This window comes from Plectropomus leopardus, chromosome 14 (genome assembly GCF_008729295.1).
Source record: "Plectropomus leopardus isolate mb chromosome 14, YSFRI_Pleo_2.0, whole genome shotgun sequence".
NCBI lineage: Eukaryota > Metazoa > Chordata > Actinopteri > Perciformes > Serranidae > Plectropomus > Plectropomus leopardus.
In genome coordinates, this window is record NC_056476.1 from 17,836,346 (window position 1) to 17,848,437 (window position 12,092).

The following is a 12,092-nucleotide window of genomic DNA, read 5'->3' on the forward strand; positions in this document are numbered from 1 at the left end:
CATTTTTCCTCGTTAGATGAATTATTAGGCTTCATATTAGAGCGCACATTTGGGGATCAGGCGTGTAAACCCATGCGGTGGGCTTTGAATGGGACCACTGCTGCCCCTGCGCCTCAGAGAAACCCCCGCCGGCAAAATATTGGGATTAACATCTCTTGGAGGCCGCGGGATTAAACACACTGCTTTCTCAAACCAGTACCGGAAACTAAGAAAAGAACAAAATCCAGAGCCAAGATAAAACTATGACCCCTTATTTATTTATTCAGGCCTAGTTTTTATTTGTGCTCATTTTTATTTATTTTATTTATTTTTGCAGCGTTCTAATTTTGTTATTTATCTTTAACAGACCTACAATATTTCGGGGTAATGGGTTGTCTCCCCATTACCATATGAAACAAAACGAGAAATGTGATTTAAATCCATATTGTGTTAATATTTATAATATCACATATGTTGGAATAGCTAATTATACACAAGGAAGTAGGCTAAATAAGACTGGAATTATTGGTATGTAAAACTGCCGTAGACTTTTTAAAAACACTTTTTCTTATTAAATTGTGGATTTTTTTCCTTTTCCTTTTCCCTACATATTGAGTCAGATTTTTGAAGAAAGGCCCCATTTAAAATAAAAAATAATAAAGTAGCCTAATTATCATATGTTGCATCGGTTTTAATAGATACTATTTCGTTTCGTTAAATTGTATGATATGCATTTGTGATTATTCATTTTTTATTTTAGTGTAAGAATATTCCTTTAGTTAAAAAAAACACGCTTAATTTTACACACACACTTCCTGTCACTCTGTTCATTCTCCATTTTCTCTCCCTACCACCACACACTCACACGCACACACACACACAGATCGTTTCTTGATGAAAGAATAAGCTCACAGGACCTTTATTCATGTCTTTTCAGCGGTGAGGTCACACCATCTTTGGAGCCAGTGAAGGATCCACAATCACCGTGTGTTGAGATCAATGGAGGGGGAGCAAGTGTGGAGCTCTCAGCAGCCGAGAGTCATTTCCAGTATGGCTAACTCTTGATTATTACTACCATGTGCTTGGAAAAGTCTTGTCTCTCTTTCTGATGCGCGGGTCTTTTGTTTTTTTTTAACCATTAGCATCTTGTTCCAAAAAAGTTAGAAATCTATTAAAATCACAGCAGAGAGTCTGATGCGAGGGGGGCTCACAAATTGCATACAATACAACAGATCACAGTTTCGAAGGCTAGCACAGATAAAAAAAACACATATGTACCATTTATATAAGACACACACTGATTGTCTCTTAGAAACTACATATTGATTCCTTATAAACACTTTTTTTCTTAAATAAAGTAGTGCATCCATGTCCACACACCATCCTCATGTCTCTCTGCCAGCAGGGCGGCAAAGTTGTGTAAGAAGCTTAAAGGAGGTCTGTCCAGCCCGAGCACTTCACCAGGAGAATTAACTTGAGTTTTGTTCTTGGATAAACATTAGTTCCGTGGCTGTGGTGTACTTTTCTTTCAGAGTCCGCTCTGTGTTGGCCCTCAACAGGTGTTTTTTACGCATAGAGGCACACACTGACAGACATGGATGAGGGGCTACAACCTGTGAATGAACGGGGAGAAAAATCTCTTTGCCAGTGCTAAAATAAATTAAACCTCTCCTCTAGGAGGAACCATCATGCCAAAAAACCCCAAAGGCCCCTGAGAGCCCTGCCTCGCCGAGCCACATTTTAACCAGTCCGATGTTTTTATTGAGGGATGGCAGCGCCGTGTCTGATGTGATCGTCACTGTTTGTGCACTTATTTTGTGATTGCTCTGTTCACAGGACCTGGAATTTCCACGAGGAAGTTTGATCCTTATAATCCAAGCAATCGGCATTGAAGTTCAGCTTCCACGACGCCGCTTGGTCCTTATAATCCAAGCAGTCTGCTGTGGAGTTGAAGCCCAGGCCGGACGTCCCGTAGCCCTGGGTGGAGAGGGACGCCGGGGACTGGTTCAGATGGCTTGTGACCGCGTTCGTGCTCATCGGACTGAGAGTCGAGCCGGGGCCTGACAACTGGTGGTGCATGGGAGCGAGGTAAGAGCCGCAGTCCATGCCGCCGAAATAGGACGTCGAGCCGGCGTAGCTCTGGCTGTAGCCCGAGGCCTGGGTGTAAGTCATGGGGTAGGACCTCTGCATGCAGGAGGAGGAGGTAGACAGGGGGTCTGAGAGCGGAGAGATGGACGCCGGGCTCCAGATGGACACCGGGGCGGTGGTGGTGGAGACGGCGGGGACTGTGGTGGTGCTGGTGGGGGGCGTGAACTGGCCGCTGGCCCCGCTCTCTGAGCTCACTTCTCTGGTTGGGGAACTTTTCTTTTTGGCAGGTCGCACCTTGTTCTGGCCCCCGTTCTGCTGCTGCTGCTGCTGCTGGCGACACTTTGCCCGCCGGTTCTTAAACCAGACCTGGAAGAGTCACACAACGTTATTGTCAAGATCCCTTAATTGTGGGTGTAAATGCAACTCCAAATCTATGAATATTTAGAGCACAAACTATTTTTCCCCTCACTGAAATAATATCCAATTTTAATTGATCCCTGTAAAAAAAAAACAAAAAATTTTTTTTTTCAGTCCAAATCAAGATGTTGGTTGACTTTTTTTTTCTCCTCCACGTTTTTCTGCGGACAGCTCGGTCTCAATTCAGTGCTCAAATTCTCGAAACAAAAATCCACCGTTAAGTGGAATTATCTCACCCCACTGGCAAAAGTTTTCCACTTGATTTAAGGAAGACAAATGCTAAGCTTTGGATATTCTGTCTGTCAGTCAGGGGTTAACATGAGTGTTTCTCGCAGTGCAGATATAAAATTGATTTTTAACAGTTTCAGTCGAGCTTTTTTTTTTGTTTTGTATTTATCCCTTTAAATAAGACGTAGGATATACATAATTTCACGTTGTTAAATCTGTCCATTAGTTGTTTAATCAATCAAATGTGTTGGGCACACAGTGCCATTTTTGCTTTGGTGTCTCACAAATAACAGACACTTTCCGTCACCCTTTAAATATTTATTCATATCGATTAATTTCCAAATATGGCAGATGTTCCGTTAACTCACCTGTACTCTGGACTCAGGTAGATTGATTTTTAGCGCCACCTCTTCGCGCATGAATATGTCCGGATACCGAGTTTTGGCGAACAACGCCTCCAAAACGTCGAGCTGTGCGCGCGTAAAAGTAGTCCTCTCTCGCCTCTGCTTCCGTGGTGTTGCTGCAAGTGGAGGAGAAACGTAAATTAAATGAGATATGTTTTTAAAAACAAAAAAAAAACAAATATAAAAGGCAAGTTTAAAAAAAGTAATCAAAGGCACATCCGTAACAGAACACATATTTGTTTTGTTGTTTGCGTAATTACGCACAAGTCCCGTGAGGCTTAAACACCGGTGGCAAATTATACTCGACGTACTTTAATTTAATGTGCCAAAAATGTGATGCAGTTTAAGCAAAAATCAAAGCAATTTGCCCGTAATCATCCGAAAGGCACATCTATAAATAAAATCACACAAGAGAAAAATGCAGTTTCTTCCAAGCTGAGGGCTGTTGCGCAAGAAGTTTGATAAAACAGCCTGTGTAATCTCTTCGATTTCTTTAGCAATTAATATCACTCATCTAGCCTGTATTGTATCCCCCACGATTCAAAAGTCATTATTAGATTTAGGAGTTTTGAAATTAACCTTGATTACACACTGTAAAATTCCCATCCAATTAAGTTTGTAGCCCCAAGCCATCAATGTTCTCTCATAGCTCCTTATTTATTCTTCAAAATAAAGTTGAAACCCACCTGGATAGCCCACTGATGGATGCAAAAGGTCCATTCCGGAAGTAGTTAAGCTGAGGCCATTGACTGTGTAAGGTGGTTGCTTTAGATACGACATCATGCTAATGTTTGTCTGTGGGCTGAAGTTGGAGAAAATTTTGAAAAATGGATGGAGCTCTCGATATGCACTGGGTGTCCACTGTTCGCCGTGTGGTCCGCGTTACACTGAGCACCTGTTCCAAAAAATGACAAGAGTAAAAGACACCGATGAAGAGGCACCTTGTGAAGAGACAGTGAGGTCTGTTGTCGCGAAATAAGCCCCTCTCTCCAAAATGCACGGCGCTCCTTAAAAAGCACCAACCACATCTCCAGCTGTCCTCATCGCTACAGCCCCCCACCCCCTCCCACAAACAAAAAGCAACACACCGACACTAGAATCGCAACAAGTCACTTAAAAGTTCTGTTAAAGGCACTCATTCATGTGTGTGAAGCGCAATGAAATTAAATATAGGAACTTTAACTGCCCAGAAATTTTAAAAGAAAGCTCAAAAACAAAGCAAAAACTATTTTACTCTATTAGTCTGTATTTCTTTAGCGTCATTTTATCCTCTAATTGCCTCTCTATTTAATGTAAAGATTAGTTTATAAATGTAAACCGAAAACCACCATGTGAAAGAATAACTTAAATCACTGTTATGGAAATGTACTCTGTAAAACACGTACCGCCAACATAAAGGATCATCATCAGTTTAACACGGCAAACCCTTTTAAAAATATTCTCTGTCTTTAAAAAGTCTTGAATAAATTTATTTTATTTTATAATAAGATTGCTGTAAATGTCGTGGGCAATTTAGAGTGAAAACTATCATTATTTATTTATTTTTTTTTTAAAAAAAAACGAGATTATTTGATGCAGAGAAGAATTTATTCCGAGAGAGAGACATGCTCTCATACTGAACACTTAATTGCTGCAGTTGTTTAAACAGCCATAAATGTGCTTTGTGATGTTGATTGGTAAATATGTGATTGCTGTCACTTCAACTTCAGTGACCCTCACCCGTTATCCCCACTGCGCGTCTTGATTAGTTGCATTTTTTTTTCCTCCAATATCCAACGGTTTTAACCCCCTCATCCCAATCTGTCACACTTAAAACACACCCGTCTACCAGTTGCACACACCCGCTCAATATTAATCACCCTGTCCGAGAATTAATTATGATAAATGTTTTTTTTCCTGTTGATGAATTAAAGAGATAATCCGAGTGGCATCTAAGTGGAGCTGCAGTTTGGTATCAATGCAAGTGCTTCAGGCTCCTTAAAAATGATGCTGCAGATCAGCAGCCGGTGCTGAATTATAATCATATTAAATTATTCAGTCTTACGCGAATAATTATCAGCACTTTGCAAAAAAAAAAAAAAAAAACCTTCAGAAAAGACATGTAATTCTTATAAATGTTTATTTAATCGAGCCAGTTTAGACGCGTAAACACAATCTGTCACTGGATCCTCAAATATATATAAAATGTGACGTGTTTGTTTATTGTTCCCTTAATGATTCGTCTCTGGAGGCAGAGAGGAAAAGTAAGGCCCCGAAACATTATTTCGATAGCAGGCCTAACTGTGCTTTCCTGTTCAGCAGCTTTCAGCCTCACCCTCTCCAAAAATGATCCATTTTTCTTGCGTTATTTCGTCTGTAAATCCACGTCGAGGACAAGTGTGCAGCATGAAATGATTTGGATTCAAGTTGAAACTTCACTGAATGTGGACTCGGTGTCCTCGGTGGCTTCACTCAGTGAGAGATTGAGTGAGTGTGAGATTTGTAAAATATGAGCCATGAATCTAATTATTGTAAAATTATTATTTTAAAAAATGCAATCACAATACCAGTAAAGCTTTAATTTAGCTTTGAATCTTTGTTTTTAGTAGCAGAGACTGTGATAATGCATCTTCCTTCATTTATAATTATCTTTATGTGCATTTACATCATTTATATCGTTAAAATGAGCGTTCTTATAAATGGGGTTTGGTGAGCAGACACACTTACTGTCTCTGCTTGAATAAAAAAAAGCTGAGTTAAAGAGGGTTTAGCCTTCATCTGCAGCCTAAAGCTTCTCACTGGCATTTCTTTGAGCTTCTTCGTGGGTTTTATTTTAGCACCAGATCCACCGATATATTCGCCTATTTTAAAGAAACTGATTTTGTAAGCTGTTTAAACGTGGTTTTATAACCTTTTTTGATGTTTTGTAGGCTCCCTATTTTACTCATTTTAATCGATCCCGATCATTAATTCGATATAGTCTAATAATAATAGGAATATTAAAGATAATAATACCAATAATAATGCTGATATTTTCACTAATAATACCATTAGTAATACAAGTGAAACTTACCCTGATATCGATGTCTGCAAAGTTCTTTGTCTACTCGCTTTCCTCCAGCAGAAATAATAAAACTCAGAACAGAGAAGCGGCGTCCTGGCGGATAAAAAAAACACAAAACCAAGCAGAAGCAGCCGTCTTCTTCTTCTTCTTCTTCTTCCTCTTCTGTAAAAGAACAACAGTGCGGATAAAAGTTAAACGTGGAGCGGCTGCATCAGGTTTTGGAGCGGTGCGACAGCGGCGCAGTGATGGAGGAGGCTGCATGTACGCCTTTAGGATTTGTTGGTGTGTTGTGAGTGAAGTGGTTTGAGTTGGATTTTGTACAAACTGCCAGCCAATAGGAGCCGCAGGACTGAGCTGAGGTCTGTCTCTGTCTCAGTCTCTCACACCGGTGGGGAGGATGAGGATTTTTTTTCTTTTTTTTTTCTGGGAAACAAATGTCTCCAGCTACTTTTTTTGACGCACAGTGCTCAGCCAATGGCAGCGACAGAACGACTGACAACATCCCCATCCCACCGCAGAGAGGGGACATTGATAATAAATAAACGGTTGGATGTCGAGAAGGGGAGTTTAAACCGAGGGAAAGTCAGTTTAGTCGTCTTTTTTTAAAATTATATTTTATGTTCGCTGTTATCCAGTGGATGCATTAAACTGAGGGAAGTTAAATGAAGGCTGGGCGCAAATAAAAAAAATGAAATAATACATGTACAGTATATTAGTGGTGTCAGTACATACTCATATTTATATATTTTAAATATTTTTCCCATGCGTCATTAATCTTGATACACTGCTTATAAATTCATCAGATAATTTGATTTATATATTTTCCCAGATTTAATAACATTTAAAAAGTTCCAAACAATACAGGAATAATTAAGCATCCTCACATGAAACTGAGGCATCCGAACAAAACAAATGCAAGCATTTTTTTTTACTCTTTCTACGTATTGTATAAAAGAGTATAAAAATAAATATGTGACAAAAAGACAGCAGAAAAAAAATCGCCTGCACTGAAGCAGGGCTCTCCATGTGAAGGCTGCACCGTCCTCTCACATTCCAGCGCGTCGCAAAAAAAGGGGATTTAGAGCGACTTATTTTCTTAAAACTGTCCTCCCATCCACAGAGCCAGCCAGTCTGCTCCCATCAGCCTGATACAGGCCTGCACCAAAAATTCACCTACAATATTGTACAGGGGAGTTCCCACCGAGAGACACCGAGCAGCCGAGGACTTGCAGGCACCGGAGCTGCAGTGTGCATGCACCCAGAGATGAGGAGAAATTTAAGGGGAGAAAAAACAAATAGGCCGCTGCTGCTGCTGCTGCTGCTGCTGCTGCTGGGGAGACGGTCACTTGACACATTTTCTGCAGGAAGAAGATGTGACATAAATATGAAGGTAGGCCTGTTTTTTTATTTTTATTTCATTTATAAGAAAGTGCGGGGGCTTATTTGTCCCTTGCAGCTTGTGGCTCCTCCAGCAAATATGAAATAATATAGACAATATTATAACATCAAATTTTTAAAAATTTGATGTTATAATATTGTCTATATTATTTCATATTTGCTGGAGGAGCCACAAGCTGCAAGGGACAAATAAGCCCCCTCTATGTCACTTGAATTTTGAACCTGCGTGCCCATCTCAAAATAATATGCCGAAGGTTTTTGTCACGGCTTGGTAAATGTATCATCTTAAGAGGCTTTGCGGAACACCTACACACTCACACACACTCACACACAGGCGCACACACACACACACACTCACACACAGGCGCACACACACACACACACACACACACACACACACACACACACTGCGCGCTTGCACGGACACACCCGCTCACTTCAAACAGATTTGAATATTGATTTAGATTTATAAACACAGGCAGACCGTGGGTTTTATGAATCGTCATTTTGCCTCTCTCTGTGGTTCGTGTGGAAGGCCAGAGTCAAAGGTGCAGTGACAGCTGCTGCTGGGAGAACTGGGTTTTCCACTCAGAGCTGCAGCCTGCATACTGGGAGCTCACACAAACTGATACAACACGTATCAACTTTACAAACTCAGTGACATCTCTTTTGACAGATTTCGATCAGCGGATGCGGATGAATGGATCATAAACCTCCGGATTTCTTTTAACGACCAGACTGCAGAGGGGAAGTTTTGATGCCTGTCTGGAAGAAAGGAGCTGCAACACCTTCAGGTATTTTTCCTGTGTTTTTCTTTATGATTTTATGTGATTTCACCACCGGATAATACAGTTGTATTTTGTCATCTAACACGATGGAGAAAAGTGGAGCAAAATCACATAAACTCACCTGTTTATGTTGATGTCAAATTAATGACATGCGTCACAGCGTGCAGCTTCAAACGGGTGGACAGATTCAGTCTTGGGATGGTGGATTTTTAATTATGTTGCTGTTCGCTTTACGACCATCACAAAGGTCACAGCCACATTTTTACTGTAACATCTTCACCAGCTCTTCAGACAAAAATCATATTTAGCGCTTGATGTGAAGTTTAAATTAATAGGAGACTTATAGCTCCTTAAAAAATGTTTAACTTTCACGCCTTAACACATCGAGCCCATAAGAGCGTCTATTATAGTCTCAGAATGCAACATAAGAACAATCAGTTTGCAACTAAATCTACATTTAAAAAAAAAAAAAAAGTCAATATTTCCTCATATTAAGCAGCTGCATGGTAATGCGCCCTAACGCGAGACTTTCAAACTGCTGCGTGGAAAATCATGACGTCTGATGCAGTTATCTGCTGGATCTCACCGTTTAAATTGCTAAATAATTTATTAAAGTGTAAAGCCAGGCCCTCCGCGGGGACTTTGTATCTTAAAAGGACGTTTAAAGGGAGAAGGAGTTAAACGCCTCTGGCGAGCAGCGCTCCCACTGACTCCCGGCTAATTGACGACGACGGCTTTTATCTCCGCCTCTGCTACACTCAACCTGAGGGTGAGGATTTCACCAGGCCTGCTCCAACCTGTGATTTCTACCAGTTAATGCGTAGCCTATACATCTTTACTAATGCATTGCGCAGGCATGGATGTTTGACCCTTCTTTGATAGCCTTGAAAAGAAAAATCTTATTTCAAGATTGGATAATTACCGGGCAGGCAGCCCCCTGCGCCCCCCTGCTCTCATCCACCCATAAAAAGAAATAACCAACAAATTATGGAGTGGATATTTTTTTCAAATTAAAAAATAAAATAAATAGAACAAAATAAAACCGAACAGAACAATAACTGAACTGTTGGGTCATTTGCAAAATAAATCATAGATGCTGATTATGATTCCTCAGAATTTAAAGCTGCATATTTAGCACACATATACATCCTCTAACTCTCTAGGCAGCTCTCCTCTGCTCTGCCTTTTTCCCTCCTTGTTTGATATTCGCATGGCTGAATGTGAGGAATGTGTTGGTGGAATTCATTCTGAGCTTTAAAAAAGAGCTGAAAAAAAGGGGGAAAAAAAATCCAAGAAAGCTAAATCATATAGAAATGATGATCATATTTAATGTCAAGAAAAAGCTTTTCCTTCTGCATTTGGGATTTAAATTTACCTCAGTCCATATTGCCTTTTGGCTATAAAACAATATGTTACTCAAAAGCTGCCTTCATCAACATTTCCCCCTATTTTCTTATTTTGTTATTAAAAGCACAAAGTTATTATTAATGCCTTAACTACTAGGTTAAAACATTAGATCTGTACACCCTCCAACCACTTTTCTGGCTTTACAGAATTACATTATTTTGCCTAAAAAAATGACACAATCTGATTATTTTTTTGGTTTGTTTCAGAAATCTTTATTATTTATTTAGGATGATGTGTATGTATCGCACTGGGCAAAGTGAATAAAACCACAGTCCTTTTTTTAAACCTGGCTACAGAGGGTAATTATTGTGGATAGATATGCGGTGTGTGTGTATTTGGTTGTGTGTGTGTGTGTGTGTGTGGGTGACAGAGAGAGAGAGAGAGAGAGAGAGGGGCGCTGGAGTAGGATACACACAATGTGTTTTTTATTGAGTGGGGGATTTGTTGGATACGTTGCCTCTGCTGCTGCTTTGCAAAAAAAAAAAAAAAAAGGTGCAGAGCGTAGTGAGAAAGGTGTCTAAACAGAGGGCTTTCCCCACGCTGCTCTCTTATCACAAAGGAGCTAAACCTTTGTGTAATGTAACATGTAACTGACCCTAAAGGTCATCAAAACACGTTCAGTCTCCTCCCTGGGGATTAAAGGGGGAGAAACCCCATTCAGTGTCAGTTTGGGGAGAGTTTACTGACACAGAAGAGACACTCTGCGTCTTGGATTTTATCTATAAAACTATGTTACAAATTTAGCTTTGGCTCTAATTTCTGCTTAAAAAGATTATAGAAAATGTTGTTGAATGAGTCTAGTTTTTAGTGCTCTGTAATGAAAAGGTGCTGATCATGAAATTATTGGTTTTTATTTTCCACACATATTTCCTCTGCGAATTCAAACAAGATGCGTCGATAGTGCTGCGGCTGTGCCTGTGTGTTTGCCAAGTTTGCTCTTTCCATTAATGACATTAATGACATGCCTTTTAATTAGTGCCATAATTGTTTGTGTTGTGTTTGTGCAGGAGTTCACCAACAAACAAACGGATGCAATTAAACGCGTTCGCCTTCAGATCATCAATGAGGAGAGCAAAGTCAAGACTGGTGGAAAAGGCGACAAGGACGAATGGAAGACGGGAGAAGACTCCGCCGCCTCAAGGTTAAACTTGAACTGTGTTAAGAGCCTGACTTCTCTCTTGATACTTCTTCTACAAACACACATTAGTAGCACTTTTATATTAAACATCCTCATTTTACAACCTGATATAACTCTTAATCGATGTTATAATTTTGTATGCTTGCTAAAAAAAAAACATTTCTTTCCTACTGTCACACTGTGTTGGAAGTAATCAAAAAATAATTTGAAAATAAAGGCTGTCATTGTCAAACTACCACCCTTCTCTCCTCCTCTCTCCCTCTGCACCTTCAGTAGCCCTCTCCTGTGTGTGCTGAGGTGTCTGCATGGCGTGGTAAAACCTGCCCTGCAGACCGGACCTCTCAAGTCTTCAAAGGAGGAAGAACTCAATGTGGGGGATTTGTTCAGGCTTATTTGGTAACCTAGGATTTGAATTGGATTCTGGGAGGCATTCATAACACATTTGAAAATGTTACATTGTGTGATTTTGTGTGTAATCCCCATAATAAATTTTAGAAATGGTCACAGCACTTGCACAACTGTGACTATTCATGATTTATCAAATGGTTTTCTTGTCTTGCCTCTCGGGGGTGAGGTGTGTGTTGCTGGCAGGGAACGGGACGATCTCGGCCGTTGGGATGGGAGAGCCGGTGAGGAGACGATTTTAACCTTTCTCTCAATTCTGTTTTTTTTTCTTTTTATTTGACCTGAATGTGTGATAGGGTCAGTCACCGTGCCTCCAGAGGGATTCTCTCAGACCCCCCAACAGCAGTGGAGCATTACAACCTCTAGTGGATTATACCTCCCTGGTAGGAGGGTTAGTGTACACACACACACTCACACACACACGCACACTGAAGGTACAGTTTATTAAACTCTGTGTATATTTTATCAAAGCCGCAGTCATAGATTAATAAGCCTCTTTCTTTTCTCCATAATGTGATTCATACTTTGCATAAGTAGAAAACTGTGCGGCTGTATCGTTTCATACTTGTTGCAAAGTATTAAATAATATGCAAGTCTAATGAGTCCAATTTTAAAGGCCCCCTCCAGACATGCTGTACGACATATAAGATACACAGCGTTGAATAATAATTAGTGTCTGATATGGTTTTTCCACAAAAAAAGTTAAATTATCTTAAAAATTCATAAAACTGCAGCTGATCCCTCTTCACCATTTAGAAAAAAACAGAATCAATGAATATGCAATAATCTCACAAGTT

The 12,092-nt window shown here is 40.2% G+C and overlaps 1 protein-coding gene and 1 long non-coding RNA gene across 2 annotated transcripts; one reads left to right on the forward strand and one right to left on the reverse strand.

The window, feature by feature from the left end:
• Positions 1-928: 928 nt before the first annotated feature.
• otx2b (orthodenticle homeobox 2b) lies at positions 929-6,278 on the reverse strand. Its single transcript, XM_042500985.1, has 4 exons — positions 6,169-6,278; positions 3,803-4,011; positions 3,081-3,232; positions 929-2,433 (listed from the first exon to the last, which is right to left on the reverse strand). Exons 2-4 carry the CDS (start codon positions 3,897-3,899, stop codon positions 1,810-1,812), a joined length of 873 nt encoding a protein of 290 aa, XP_042356919.1. The 5' UTR covers positions 3,900-4,011; positions 6,169-6,278; the 3' UTR covers positions 929-1,809.
• Positions 6,279-7,460: 1,182 nt separating this feature from the next.
• LOC121953272 lies at positions 7,461-11,113 on the forward strand. Its single transcript, XR_006106497.1, has 3 exons — positions 7,461-7,549; positions 8,234-8,351; positions 10,760-11,113. It is a non-coding gene; the product is annotated as an uncharacterized LOC121953272 (long non-coding RNA).
• Positions 11,114-12,092: the final 979 nt, after the last annotated feature.

Excerpts from the sequence above, each read along its gene's own strand:
- otx2b (XM_042500985.1), bottom strand. The coding sequence starts at position 3,899 with ATGATGTCGTATCTAAAGCAACCACCTTACACAGTCAATGGCCTCAGC. Across the intron at positions 3,233-3,802 it reads TCCATCAGTGGGCTATCCAG|CAACACCACGGAAGCAGAGG; the intron begins GTGGGTTTCAAC and ends CTCCACTTGCAG. Across the intron at positions 2,434-3,080 it reads TACCTGAGTCCAGAGTACAG|GTCTGGTTTAAGAACCGGCG; the intron begins GTGAGTTAACGG and ends TGACTCTTCCAG.